General features: G+C 43.4%; 1 protein-coding gene across 1 annotated transcript; it reads left to right on the top strand.

Moving 5' to 3' along the window:
- The first annotated feature begins 6,048 nt into the window (after positions 1 to 6,048).
- LOC127645249 (5-beta-cholestane-3-alpha,7-alpha-diol 12-alpha-hydroxylase-like) lies at positions 6,049 to 7,910 on the top strand. Its single transcript, XM_052128804.1, has one exon. The coding sequence runs from the start codon at positions 6,155 to 6,157 to the stop codon at positions 7,685 to 7,687; it is 1,533 nt and encodes a 510-aa protein (XP_051984764.1). The 5' UTR covers positions 6,049 to 6,154; the 3' UTR covers positions 7,688 to 7,910.
- The last annotated feature ends 7,869 nt before the right edge of the window (positions 7,911 to 15,779 follow it).

Consider the following 15,779-nt stretch of genomic DNA (forward strand, 5'->3'; position numbering starts at 1 on the left):
TTCTGAAAATTTCACTTTTAAATATTTCAAATGTATTTTATTATTTTATGCTATATTTTATAGTTAATTCAATGTTAGATAATATTGTATATAACATATAATGGATAAAGAAGGGCTTTGTGCCTTTAATGCTTAAAACAGTCAAAGAAAATTAAGCATATGTGCAACATGGCAAATAGTTCTTCTATAAATACACAAATAAATAAATATATTTTGGCTTGATGTAGAGTCACTCTGTTTTGTGACTTTGACTAAATTCAACTGATTAACCTCCAAAGATATCAGAGGTTTCTCTGCAATGCCCTTATCATAGAGATAACGTTAGCCTTGACCCTTCACCGTATGGATTAAAATGACTATGTAAGTAGCGCAATCACAAAAATGATCCATGGATATTTATTCTCTTTTTTTTCTTTGTCTTTAAGGTCCTCAGTTTGTTCTGTTGAAATGGGACTGTCTATGAAAATTGGTCTTTGTCTGCATGGTTAGGAGTCAAACCGTTAAATCCCATTAAACTATTCAAATTAATTTATAGAGCTGATGCTTGTGGTTTAGAAAGCTAAGATTAGACATAACTGCACTTTTGAAACTTTTCATGATTGTTGTAGTTTTTTCTTTCTTAACATTTTATTTAGATGACATTATTTTAGATAATTTTTATAGTTAATATGGTATACATTTTCACATTTTATGCAGCAAGCTTGCCTATGTGAAACTCGCCACCACATTGCTAGGTTGTAGTGTGGTGGTTAATGGGACAAGTGTTTATTTGTGCAGTACTCTGAGGTTGCTAGGAGTCTTTTTAGATCCTGACAGAATGTTATTTAGAGGTCATACCTCACATTATACAAATCATCTGTAATCATTTCTGCAAAGTCCAAGGTCAGTATATCAGATGACCCCCTCCCATTCCCATAAGCTCTTTGCCCTCCAAACACTTCAATCAAGAGTTCACACTATAAGGTTGGGCAAACTTTACTAGACTCATGGTGTCAAGCTCTTTTAACAGCCTCATATTTACTTCATATTCCAGGAAAAAGGTTCAAATTTTCCAGTGGTTTATTGTTTACACTGTACCGTTCAAGACAAATCGCTGTAATGCATATCTTGTGTACACTACCTCTATACAGTGCTCATTGCCTTGGTGTCCTTAGTCTGTAATTGCACCATTGACCTTCCCAATGTTTCAATGCTTGGCCATAAACAAAAGAAACAATATAAATCAAGTGATGCACTGCACTTAAAAACTATCTAAACATCCTTAAAACAAGATACATTTACTTGAGAAGCAAAATGACGCAAGATATCTTGTTGTCAGAGAAAAATTGCATATATTAGTTGAGGTTATGCCAAAAATAAGGAAAAAAAGAAACCCCTATTTGCCACCTGGTGCATGACAAATGAGCCAATGGGGCAAGAAAAGAGATATTCTCTTAATATATACTGTTTAGATATTTTTACTGGACAAGTAAAATATCTAAACTGATTTTTATTATATTAAATTGGTCATAAATATTAAATGCAGTTCCTCTTCTGTCACTCACTGGACGTTGTGTCGATTGTAGGTCCTCACCTTCGGCCTGTCCCTGTCCCCTTCACCAAGGTCACAGAGGCAGGCCTTGCCCCGATACGGGAAGTGGGCATCCACATACTCAATTACCATGACTACTGGCTCATCCTAGCACACTCTCAAGAGTTACTATGCGCCCACAGGGACCAGGTGCTCGCGCACCTCAGCCGCTTAGGGCCTCAGGTCAACAGGGAAAAAAGCAAGCTCTCTCCGGTTCAGAACATCTCTTTTCTTGGTTTGGCTCACTCGCTTCAAGCCAGGCACAGCGGTTGCAGTCACCCTACAGCAGGTGTCCAGACATGTAGTGGTCACCACAGATGCCTCTCAACTGGGTTGGGGCGCCGTGTGCTACAGGCATGCAGCTGCTGGCTCCTGGACGGGGCCCCGCCTGCATTGACACATCAACTGCCTTAAGTTATTGGCTGTACTCCTTGCCCTGCGGAGGTTTTTCCCACTGATTCGAGCTCAAATCCCTCTCCTTGAAGACGGCCCTCCTGATCGCGCTCGCTCGTGAACCTGCAAGCGCTGCCCTGGGAGGAGGCAGACCTAGCCTCTTCGTTGCTGTGTCCGGTATGAGTTTGCGTATCTACGTGGACCACACGCAGGGCTTTAGATGCTCTGAGCAGCTCTTTGTCTGCTTTGGTGGACGGCGGAAAGGGAACATCGTCTCCAAACAGAGGTTAGCAAATTGGGTTGTTGATTCTATTTCCCTAGCCTACCACACCCAGGCCGTACCCCCCTTCGAGCACACTGTACGAGAAGTGTGGCCACCTCCCTAGCAGACATCTGCAGAGCAGCGGGCTGGGCAACACCCAACACCTTTGCTAGGTTCTACAGCCTCAGGGTTGAGTCAGTCTCGTCCCGTGTTTTGTCAGGTCTGAGCCGGTAGAACACAGTAATATGGAACAGCCGACCGGGTGTTCCGCTTACGCCCTTCACCAAGTTGATCTAGAAGGGGAACGTCATGGTTACTGTTGTAACCTCCGTGGGGTGGGGTCCATGTCCACGGGTGGCTTGACAACCCCCGTGTAACCTCCGTGCCCCGATGGAAGGAACGAGATGTTGTGTTCCCCTTGCCACTTCACTATCCCTACCACTGTAATGCACCGTAACCTCAGTGCAAAAACCTGTCTGATAGACGTTCGCCTGCTCCCCATTAAACCTGTATGTCCGGGGGCGGGACATGCAAATTCTGTCTGCCAATTTGACATTGGCCTTTTCTTAAGTTCAAAGGTACGCGAGGCTCTCAGAAGAGACCCCTTGTGTCACTACAATCGACACAATGTCTCGTTCCTTCCACTGGGAAACGGAGGTTACATCAGTAATCATGACGATATTAAGGAAAAACATTGATTTGATTTTATACAGCCTTTAATCAAATCATCGTAGAACTCCCCAAAAAATTGTGCTCCCAAGAGCATCCCTCAAACTTAGAAATTGTTAACCTAAAATTTTTAAAAATGAGAGTAATGAATGACAGAATTTTTGTTTTAAAGAAATGGAGGGACAAGTTGAAATTGACTTTTGTGGTTATCAACATTACGCCACAAATGCTGTCGACTGAGCTTAACTTGTATTAAACCCAGAATATTCCTTTAATTGTAAAGTAAAAATATAAAAAACTTTGCGTTTGCTGAAGCATGTGCAATAGTTTATAAAGATGACAAAATGACCCTAACAAGCTCACAATTGCTTGTAAAGAATAATTTTTTTTTAGAAAAACATTTCTAGAGGTTAATTATTATTCAGCCTGTGAATCTGAAGGACAGATAATTAAGACTAAAGAGCAAAGTAGTAAAAAGTAAATAAAGTGAAGAAAATGAATTGGGAAAAGGCTGCAAGACAATATACAATTGTTAATTTTAGATGTTTCAGTGTGCATTGTTGGTAACATTATGAAGAAATAGAAAATTTAGATTTCAATATTCAATAATTTAATGCCATTTCAACTAGTGATTTGTTTTGTTTTACTCAAGAAACCATAATCATGAACAGGAACACAGATCAAACCGTAAACCTAAATTAAAGACATGGGTTCTGAGGAAGACTTTGCTATTTAAATGTTCGTTACTTTGATTTATTTCCAGATATTACAGAGTAGTTGCTGTGTTTGTATCCTTCACTTTCTGTCGTGACCTGCTGCAGAATTGCACCGCAATAGTGGGGTTTCACTCTTATGTAAAACTGAGATTCCCCCAATGTACAAATCATATACTCGAACATGAAGGACAGTCGATATTTTACACTGGTGTGTAAGTAAGGGATAATATACAGTAGGCAGATGGTTTATTTGGTTGGTATCCGTGTAAATCTGGATAATAAACAGTCAGCAAGTTGTTATCGCACAATTAACCTGAAAGGGTGAGACCCAGATGCAAAGCAACTAACCAAATGAATAAATCCATGGACATGGATATAATATTGATTTGCGTTGAAATTCTGTAATTTGAGAAAAAGAAATTGCTGAACCACTGGAATCAACCTCTGGTTTGACTCCTCATTATTCAGCTCATTAAAAGACTACTTGCCAAATAAACAAATAAATAGACATGAAACATTGATGCGATTTAAATATTTTTGGTTCGTTTGTTTACTTGTAGAGATCTCACAGTGATCTCAGAAGCAGGAGAGACGGCTTGCAGAACCTAGATGAGTGGTCTGATATGTAGATGTGCAGTTGTAACAGAGCAATATCGGACCACTGGATGGCACCATTGACCGAATCCAGTATTTCAGAGAGCCGTGTAATAAATAGGTATAGATTACAGTTTATGTGATTTTTCCCACTGTACTCCCAGATTTATTGAATTCTTTCTGCTATGTTCACTTGTTGATGGACTACATCCTATGACGTTTGTTATGCCGGTCTGTTCCATGCACGCTCACTCTTCAAACACCCATCAAGACGCCACTTATGCGTTTACATGGCCACATTAAGCTGCGTTCTCTGAGAGAAACCTAGGTGTGTTAAACCGCTTTCTCTTAATCAGTGTTCTAGTTTACATGACGTTTCAGAACTGAATACACTTTTTTCTTAAGTGCAGGTAAACATGGTCAATGACAAAGATCTAAATACAATGCACAATTAATGAAGTGGTTTATAAGGAAAAAGGTGAATGTCCTACAATGGCCCAAATTATATTATTTGAAAATGCTGTTATAAATGCTAATTAACTTGTGCCTCCTGTGCCTAGTTTCAGATCCCAAACAAGACTTATTTTGTTGCCATGTACTTTAAGTTGTTTATTCCTGCCCAACCCACCATATAATAATGTTTAGGCCTACTTGATTTACTTTTCCATTAGTAATGCAATGGGAAGCCCCCTTTGGTCATAATTTATATGGGATATACACACACTCGAGTGACCTCCATCCACAATCTCTTTTGCAAGGGAAGTCTTAGGTAAATGCTGGAAAACACATTATTCCCTGTTTTAGTATTGTAACATAACACTTTCAAAATTGTGGTAAGTTATGGGAGGGTTAAGTTTGAAATATTCACATCATTAATGTCGAGCAAGATCTTAAAAATCACATAAATGCTTAAATTACATGTTTTACGTTGTCATTGCCAATACTGGGAAAAGAGGATTTGACAATTTCATGTTATCACAATAAATATTGATATACAGTATTTATGTATTATTCTTTAGAATCGTTCTAAGTAAATGCACTTATTGAGAGTTGAAGGCAGTCATTTAACAATAAGTAATGAATCAAGGTAACCTTTATTGTACCATCAAGACCATGTCTACTTACTGCAATGAGATGTTGCTTATCTCAATGATAAGAATAACCTTGATCCTTTCCCTTTTACACTGACAGAAGCATTCACTGCTTTACAATTTCTATCAATTATTTTACCAGTGACATTGCCCTAGAAAGATTTGTTCACATTTTCCTTAATATTATTTTAATTAAAATGTTTATTTGTTTATAGAGATATCTTTGTTTATGGTATATCTTGCTTGGCCTGAAAACTTTAAGTCAAATTTAATCAGATTTGATCTGATTGTTATAATCTTTAATTATTTGATACACAAGTGGCATTTCAGTGATCCAATTCTCTCTTGTCTTTCTCTCTTACTATAGTTTACTAATTAATAAATTAGTTGGAGTTTAAGTATAAAAGTAAAAATTCGATGACATCTTTTAATTAAGGAGCTATGTTTTGCCTTATGATTAGAAAGCAAAACATGTTATTCCATTATAATGTTATTTATATATAAAAAAGAAAAAAAAGAAATATAAATATATTTTAATGCTGTCTTCGGATGGTACTAAATGTTACAAAAATAAAAAGGCAATCAATAGAAAATTCTTCCATCAACACTTTATTTTTATTCAAATTAATATTTGACACTTTAAAAAGTATTTATTACTTATAAACACAAATGCATTATTGTACATTTCACTTATTTCTATCTGACCATATTTAGTCTCATTTACTGGCTCTGCACTGCAAGGATTGTCAAGACATGTCATGTGACCTGGAATTACTTCTGTGGGAGGAGTATAAACACAGCTGCCAAGAACAAGGAAACAAAAACTGCCGTTCTGCCACTGGAATGCAAAAAGTGGAACATGGGCTATCTCCTTCAAATCCTGCTCGCTCTGTTCATCTCTGTCATAGGTGGCCTTTACCTTCTGGGGGCTTTTCGCCGCCGGCGGGCTGGAGAACCCCCTCTGGATAAAGGCCCTATTCCCTGGCTTGGCCATGTGCTGGAATTCAGGAAGGACACAGCAAAATTCCTGCAGAGAATGAAGGAAAAACATGGAGATATTTTCACAGTGCAGCTTGGTGGCTTTTATTTCACTTTCATTACAGATCCACTATCTTTTGGCCCAGTGGTCAAAGAGGCAAGAGCAAAACTGGACTTTACCAAGTTTGCTGAGCAACTGGTTGCAAGAGTATTTGGCTATCATTCCATGGAAAGCGAGCACAAGTTGCTCCAAACATCAAGCACAAAATATCTCATGGGAGACGGTCTGGTTGTCATGACTCAGGCGATGATGAACAATCTTCAGAACTTAATGCTCCATAGTGTTGGATCTGGGAATGACAATAATTGGCAAGAATCTGGACTGTTTTCTTACAGCTACAACATTGTCTTCCGAGCTGGCTACCTGGCGCTCTTTGGTAACGAGTCACCCAAAACCACTGGGACTTTAGGAAAAGCTAAGGAAATTGACCGACAACACTCGGAAGAACTTTTCAGTGAGTTCAGAAAGTATGACCAGCTCTTCCCCAATCTGGCTTATGGTGTCCTGGGCCCTGGCGAGAAGTTGGAGGCAGAGCGTTTGAAGAAGCTGTTCTGGAACATGCTCTCGGTGCAGAAGATGAGCTCCAGAGACAACATTAGTGGCTGGGTGCAAGAACAGCAACAGGCTAGGGCTGAGAATGGCATGCAAGAGTTTATGCAGGATCGGTTTATGTTTCTACTTCTCTGGGCATCTCAAGGAAACACAGGTCCTGCAGCCTTCTGGCTACTCTTGTATCTTATGAAGCACCCTGATGCTATGGCAGCTGTCAAGAAGGAAGTCGAGGAGGTTCTCAGAGAAACCAAGCAGGAGGTAAAGCGTGGTGGGCCACTTATTGACCTGACCAGAGACATGCTCCTCAAAACACCCGTGCTAGACAGCGCTGTGGAGGAGACCCTCCGTCTAACGGCTGCACCTGTCCTTACAAGAGCTGTTCTGCAGGATATGACCATCAACATGGCCAACGGACAACAGTACAACATCCGAGATGGTGACAGAGTGGCAATTTTCCCCTACACTGCTGTTCAGGTGGACCCAGAGGTGTACCCAGATCCCCTCACCTTCAAGTTTGACCGTTTTCTCACACCAGATGGAAGCAAAAAGACCGATTTCTACAAGGCTGGAAAGAAACTCAAGTACTACAATATGCCTTGGGGTGCTGGAACCACCATGTGTCCAGGAAGATTCTTTGCCACCAATGAGCTGAAGCAGTTTCTCTTTCTCATGTTGACATACTTTGACTTTGAGCTGAAAAACCCATATGAAGAGATTCCAGGTATTGATATCAGACGATGGGGTTTTGGCTCCATGCAACCAACCAAAGACATTCAGTTTAGATACAGACTTCGATTTTAGATTGTTATTATAATATAAACTCATTCCCAAAACTTTGAACAATATACTCATTAAAAGGCAATTGCACTCATGAAAGCTTGCTTAGAAACTGAAAATGTTCTACATGTCCTGTGCATTTGAAGTGATTTCTGGAAAAAGTTATAGTGTTACTGTGTCCTCTAGTACCCTGAGGTGTTGTTTTCACAATATCTCACAGTGACCATGAGTGTGTGTGTGTGTTTACTGCATTACGAAAGGACTTTACCCATGCTGTAACAGTTAGACATTAACACTGTTAAGAATGTTATATTTATAAAAACAAGAATACTGTGCAGGATCAACATACTTAAAAACATAAATAAAAAATCTTACATATTATGCAGCTTGCCCATGTGTTATTTGAGATATAAAAAACAAGTATATCATTTACAATATAAAATAAAAGCATGAATTAATCTCCCCATGTTTTCAGCACTCAATGAGGTGAGCATGGAGTAACAGAGTATTTTAAGACAGAAAATGTTTAAAGATATAGTCATACTGCATGCTATTTTCTGTTTGTTTTGTTTTTTGTACTACTCTGGTCGCACGTAAGTAGTACTTAATCTCTACAACACATTTCCCAAAAGCTGTGTTATCTAAGTGCATGCTGAAACTTCATGTAGGCCTACTTTGTTAAGCATAATCAACTAAATGCTGTAGAGATATATTTTCAGTAATTATATTGAATGTACAGGAAAACATATGCAGCCCAGCAATAATGACTACTAACTGCATATTTATTTGGGAACTTGCCTAAGCAAACTAAAATGCACTACGTGTCGGGCAAATATTTTCAAAGTAAAACTGCTAGAGTTAGCATTATTTGCTTGGCCTTTGCACCGAGGAACATCTGTAAAACATTTCTTTGACATGGAAGCACAGTCAGTTTGGAGGTCCTGAATTGCCATGCAATATTTTTGCCTTTAAATGTAGCATATTTGCAAAAATTCTACTAAAGTACTGTATAATTTGTCAATGCCTACAGATAAAAGTTTTAAAATTCAGTTACTGGTAATGCTCTGTCTGTCCTCCCTCTGGTACAAATGTCCTAAAAATAATTTATCTCTCATGTTCTGTTTGGGGTCTGAGAAACCCCAAGGCTATTTTAATACTTCAAAAATATACTTGATGTTGAAGTTTAAGTTTAATACTAAACCTTAGAACTGATTATAAACTAAGTTTATCTTAACATGCTTTAAACCTCCTCTATTATAAGTCTGAAAGACATCAAATTCATTCAATTAATTTTATTTTTACATTGGTGTGCACTCTGTAGAGATCCCCTCCTGCTAGTTGTCAGAATTAATTTTGTATATTGCATTTTCTAATTATAATTTTTTTTATGGGGTCAAATGCACCAAAACAGAATAATGTTACTTGAATGGATAGCAGTAATGTTTCTGAAAAGTATATGCCTGCTGTGCAATTGAGCAGAGGGATAAGCTGTCAATAATATCTCCTTACGTACTATTATTATTTACATGTATTAAGTACATGTTTGGGTACATCTGCCTTGTCAAAATACTCATCTTACATGCAATTTTGTGCTGTAATAAGCATCCGTTTTAGAAGAAAAACAAGATGGGTTTGCATTCCTTGGTCTTCTTTGTAAGACACTTCAAAAACTTTACAGATATTTTTAGATGTATTTAAGGAATACATTTCAGCCACCCCCATTTTTCCCCTCCCTGCCTACTCTGCTGGTGCTATCCTGGTCAAACTTGCGTGTACCCCCTCTTGGTCAGCTCCTGGCCCTTCTGCTCAGTTGGTTTGGCCCTCCTACTTCCCCAGGGCTGGAGTCAACCGTCCTAATCTGCTCTTGAACTGGAGCTACCCCCTCTGGTTGGTCCCTTCGGCAACTCCCTAGTTTCAACTCCCTTCTGCCAGCGCCTTTTTCCAGAGGTTTTTATCATCACATTGCATAGTTACAGCAAGTAAATAAATGCAAAGGAACATAATAATACATTTTTAATGTGCTGCTTAAAAGATACAATATACCCAGATCTATCAAATAAATTGTATAATATATTAATATCTAGGCCTAGTATATTAAATAATTTTTCTTATCCCACTTTTCTCCCCAAATTGGAATGGCCAATTCCCAATGCACTCTAAGTCCTCGTGATGGCGTAGTGACTCGCCTCGATCTTGGTGTCGGAGGACAAATCTCACTTGCCTCCACGTCTGAGACCATCAGTTTGTGCATCTTATCACATGGCTTGTTGTGCGCATTACCGCGGAGATGTAGAGCGTGTGGCCACTCTATTCTCAGCGGCATCCACGCACAACTCAACAAGCGAGAACCACACATTATAGCGACCACAAGGAGGTTACCCCATGTGACTCTACCCTCCCTAGAACCCGGGCCAATTTGGTTGCTTCTTGAGTCCAGAGGTGGAAAGTAACAAATTACAACTACTCTAGTTACAATACTTGAGTACATTTATTTCTACTTTTTAGGTATTAATAAATAATAGTATTTTAATTTTACCTAAGTTGATTAAAAATGAAGTACTCAACTTCACTACAGTTGTTTTTCACCACAATGACAAAGCACAAAAAAATAAAAAATTATATTTCTGAATTTTTACGAGGAAGAAATTGGCGCTAAATCTGAGCACTAAATCTGTTTATAAATTAAAACGTGCTGTGTGCAGCATGATGGAAGCCTGCAGGGCACAGCATCATGAGCACAGCAGCAGGCATAAACTACTGCCGGTGTCCTTTCTTCTCTAGCTTCTCCAAGACTTTCTGCCCTGTCACTATAAAAGAACTGTAATACTGAGATTTTCTGCATATCACATTTTATTCTGGATAGGAGTCGTTATTTCAGGTACGAGGGAACCGTCTGAACACATTTAACCACTGATCAAACTTCACTTGTTTTTAAGGTAGGCAATGTTTTAACTGTGTCAAACATTAACAAAATGTAGTTTGACACATATGTGGGGATATCTTGTTTGGAAATGAAAGGGGACTCGGGGCAAATATTCCACAGAAATTGACAAAAATATCACTGAAATTCATTTTTTTTAATTGAAATTCAAAATAGACTGTCCTTGCGGTAAACATGAGAGCTCAAGGTGCTGTATACTTCCCTGTGCTGCTGTTTATCTGTCTGAAAAGCCTCACCCGCTAGAGGCCAAAGGCTCGCAAGGATATATGTTATATAAAGAAGTTATGAGAAAAAACATAATGTAACCAAATGCTACAATTTACTTAATAATAATATCTCAATATGCTAAATAACATAATGTTAATTAAGACAATAATACATATACAGAACAACAACTTTTAGTGTTTGAGTCAATATCTCTCACTAAACACTGTGCGAAATGTTTATTTTTGCCTTATTTTATTCAGTTGGCATGAAGGAGTTGATAACAGTTTGCTTAATAATCTCATTCAATATTTGGATAATTGCTGCAATATCATAGAGGATACATTTCCTCATCTATGATATTGCATTATTGCATGAAATAGGAATGTGTTTCAGTCACAATGCACATCATGTAGTTTAGAGACATTTAGAATGTTACAAATGGTTAATTCTATTTAAATAAATGTTGTATTCTTAAAAATTTCTGTTTGGACAAGAATCCTCAATGCAGGTCTTTGGTATTTAGAAGCTACTAGATTTGGACCTGTGAGGAGTCTGTTTCTCAAACTGAGACTGCGATTTATTTGTCTTTTTGTTGTGCATCTTGCTGACCACTTCCCTCTCTAGCCTGCTCAGGGATTCATTTTTCAAAACAGTAATGCATAGAATAGCTTTCATCTCTTTAAAACAATAGACTTCAGGAGAAAATAGAATTTCTGCAGAAATTTCATTCTTTTTGCCTATTTTTTAAATCAAAATTTGACTTGCAAGTGTAACTCAATACCTCAGCAAATTAGGAAAAACCCCACTGGATTGTGCTTTCCAAATGGTAGCGCAACCATTTTCAATTGTTCTAGTAATACGAAAAATGTCTTAAGTACCAAATTAGCACTTTAAAATGCTTTTGTAAGGAATAGGTTACACTGTATATGTTTGCAATCACGGGTAAAGAAAAAAACGTAGTGTCTATTTGCACCCCGGTGTAATTAGCATCTGCCACACAGTGCAGCTATTTGCACCCCAATAGTCTGGTTGAACCACACAAATATACAACAAACTAGACACCAGATATCGCTGCAGTGACGTGGAGTGTAAAGATGGTGTGTGATTGTACTGTTGTCCTAGCGACCACGGTTCGGATCTGTGTTTTGTCCCGCTCTTTTTACCATCCGATTTCCTGTTTCCACTCTTGATATTTCCTGTAATACTACTTAAAATATTATATAAAAATGTATATATATGTTGTTCCCCTTCTGTCGCTCTCTCCACGTTGTGTCGGAGAAGCGACACTAGGGGTCTCTCTTGAGCGCCGATATCCACCTCTGGTCTATGAAAAAAGGCCAATGAGAGTTGGCAGCCAGTATTTGCATGTCCCGGCCCCGGACATACGGGTATTTAAGTGGCGCAAATACGGGAGTTCATTCAGAAAATTTCTTCGGAGCCGATGGTCTGTCTGCAGTTTGCTGCGAGTTACACACCACTATAAACGTTCCTGTTTCCTCTGACGATCTGCATGCTGTTGGATCTTGACGGCGCACAACAGCGGCTTTCTCCTTCTCAGTGCACGGCGTGCACTGTTGCCCCTGAGCGCTTCGACAGCGCAGACACATACACACACACACTGTGTATTAAAAGAGTTTTTTACTAAAAGAGTAATTTTCTCTAAAAGAGCAAACACAGCGGCATTGAATGTCCTTTTAACGACGCGTCTTTTTCAAGATGCCTTTCCGCCCCTGTGTCGTTCCTGGATGCGGTAGAGTGCTCTCTGCTTCAGACGGCCACAGGCGCTGTCTCGTGTGTTTGGGCCGCGATCACACCGAGGCGGCATTTGTGGATGGTTCATGTTCTCACTGCGAGAACATGACCATGACCACGTTGAGGTCACGGCTCGCTTTCAACAGAAAGCAAGCCACCCCAGCTGCACCCCGCATTGCTCCTTCTTCCCACGGGATTAAGGACGGTGCGGTTGGCGCTGGGGGCGATTTGGGGGCGGCAGCGGGTGCAGTTTCGCCGGGTAGCCCCCGCGAACCTCCCGTTCCCGACACGCTCGCTGGTCTCCGTCCACGCTCAGCGGCGATAGCGGCTCGCCTCACGGCCCGGCTGTCTATCCTCCCGAGTCCGAAGCAGATGAGCTCGCCGCTGCATCGGAGAGTGCGGTGTCTGATGCCGAGGACTCCCTGGACTGCCGCCTCGGGCCAGCAGGCCCAGGCGGAGGCCGATGCTCAGATGTCCGACATGCTTGCCCGGGCCGCCTTGAGCGTGGGGTTGGACTGGAACCCTCCATCCTCCCCACAGCCTTCTCGGTTGGATGATTGGTTCCTGGGGGCAGCGCCGTTCGCGGCCTCGCATCCCCCTAGTCCCTTTCTTCCCGGAGGTGCATGATGAGCTGACGTCTACGTGGAGAGCCCCGCTCTCCGCTCGTCTAGGTGCCACCCGCTCCACTCTCTCCACCCTCGACGGCGGAGAGCGCCACGGGTACGACGCGATTCCCCAGGTTGATAGGGCAGTTGCGCACCATCTATGCCCCGGTAGCCCTACCTCCTGGCGGGGTCGCCCCGTACTCCCATCCAAGCCCAGTAGGACAACATCCTCGCTTAACGCGAAGGCCTACACTACGGCTGGACGCGCTGCCTCCGCCCTGCATGCAATGGCCCTCCTGCAAGTCCACCAGGCCAAAGCTCTCAGAAACATGCACGGGGGTGGACCTGATCCTGATGTGCTGCAGGAACTGCGCTCAGCGACCGACCTCGCCCTGGGAGCGACGAAGGCCACAGCGCAGGCACTCGGACAGACGATGGCCACCATAGTGGTCCAGGAACGCCATCTTTGGCTCAACCTGGTCGAGATGTGTGAGGCTGACAAAAACCGCTTCCTGGACGCACCTGTCTCCCAGATTGGCCTTGTCGGTGACACCGTCGAGGACTTCGCCCAACAGTTCTCCGCGGTGAAGAAGCAGACGGAGGCCATTTCGCACATCATGCCCCGCCAGCAGACCTGCCGCTCACGGGCCCTGCCCCGTCTGCCCGCCGAGGGCGTCCCCCTGCGAGGAAACCAGCTCCTGCTCCACCTCAACCCGGGCCCAGCTCTCAGCCCCAGCGTCGAGCACTCCGCAGGCGGCGCACGCCCCCTGTCTCACGAACCCCTCCAGGACCAGGAAGGCTCCCAAGCGTTCCTGAGACAGCCGACCCAGAGCCGAAGACGTTAGCTCCGGAGGTGGTAAGACCGCTCCATCCCACGGTGGAGGGCCGGGAGGAGAATCCTTTGTTTTTTCATTTGCCACACCCCCTGACGGGGGCTGTGGTACCCACATTCTCAATAAAAGAGCTATTTCCTTTGCCTCTGGGTCACCTGGCCCGCAAATGCCTTTCTCACGGCAATGTGCTTTCAGATCACAACAGTCCCGGTACACCGGACGCGGCGATCCCGCCTTCCGCCTGCCCACGACTGTCCCCCGGCCGGCTGGTTCAGACGAGTCCAGAGGACGCCAACATCAGACCTCCTCCTCAGTCAAGAACCCGCCCCCTGCCGGGCGCGCGGAGCAAGGTAAGTGCTTTGAGTCTATTCTCAGCACCTCAGCCTCAGGCCGCAACGAAGCCGCCCGACGCTGCATTACCTGTTCTGCCCCGCTGCGAGGCCCCGCCGGGTACGTCCAAAATACTCGTCCCTTTGGTGCCCCTAGCGCAGAGCTGGGAAGCGTGGCTTTCGCTTCCCAACGCGTCATGCTGGCTGCACCGGACCATTCGACTCGGTTACGCAATTCAGTTTGCCCGGCTCCCGCCCCCCTTCAGGGGCGTCCGCTTTTCCTCAGTACACGGCGAGCACGCCAGTTCCCTGCGTGCAGAAATCGTGACCCTCTTAGCCAAGGGCGCGGTAGAGCCCGTCCCTCCAACCGAAATGAGGAAGGGTTTCTACAGCCCTTACTTCATTGTACCCAAGAAAGGCGGCGGCTTACGACCAATCCTGGACTTGAGAGTTTTCAATCGGGCCTTGTTAAAACTCCCGTTCAAAATGCTTACGCAGAGAAATAGTCTGGCTGGCGTTCAGCATCTAGATTGGTTCGCAGCGGTGGACCTGAAGGACTCGTACTTCCACGTCTCAATTTTGGCATGACACCGACCCTTCCTAAGGTTCGCGTTCGACGGCCAGGCGTTTCAGTACAAAGTCCTCCCCTTCGGCCTGTCTCTGTCCCCTCGCGTCTTCACGAAAGTCGCAGAGGCGGCCCTTGCCCCGCTACGAGTAGCCGGCATCCGCATTCTCAACTACCTCGATGACTGGCTCATCCTAGCACACTCTCGAGAGTTACTATGCACACACAGAGACCAGGTGCTCCGGCACCTCAGCCGCTTGGGGCTTCAGGTCAACTGGGAAAAGAGCAAGCTCACTCCGGTTCAGAGCATCTCTTTTCTCGGGTTGGAGTTAGACTCAGTCTCAATGACAGCACGTCTCACGAGCGAGCGTGCTCAGTCGGTGCTGGACTGCCTCGCTTCCTTCAAGCCAGGCACAGTGGTCCCTCTAAAACTTTTCCAAAGGCTCCTGGGGCATATGGCGTCCTCCGCGGCGGTCGCGCGCTGGGGTTGATGCATATGAGACCGCTCCAGCACTGGCTCCAGACTTCGAGTCCCGAGACAGCCATGGCACCGCGGCACGCATCGGGTAAGGATCACCCCGCCTGCCTCAAAACACTCCGACCCTGGACAGACCTCTGCTTTTTACGGGCAGGAGTGCCCCTGCAGCAGGTGTCCCGATGCGTCCTGGTCACAACCGACGCCTCCCGGTCCGGGTGGGGTGCCGTGTGCAGCGGGCACGCAGCAGCAGGCCGTTGAAAAGGGGCCCCGCTGCGTTGGCACATCAATTGCCTGGAGTTGCTGACCGTCCTTCTTGCTCTCAGGAAGTTCCTCCTGTTAGTTCGGGACAAACATGTCCTCGTGAGATCAGACAGCACCACGGTGGTGGCGTACATAAATCGCCAAG

The sequence above is a fragment of the Xyrauchen texanus genome, chromosome 6 (genome assembly GCF_025860055.1).
Source record: "Xyrauchen texanus isolate HMW12.3.18 chromosome 6, RBS_HiC_50CHRs, whole genome shotgun sequence".
Taxonomy (NCBI): Eukaryota; Metazoa; Chordata; class Actinopteri; order Cypriniformes; family Catostomidae; genus Xyrauchen; species Xyrauchen texanus.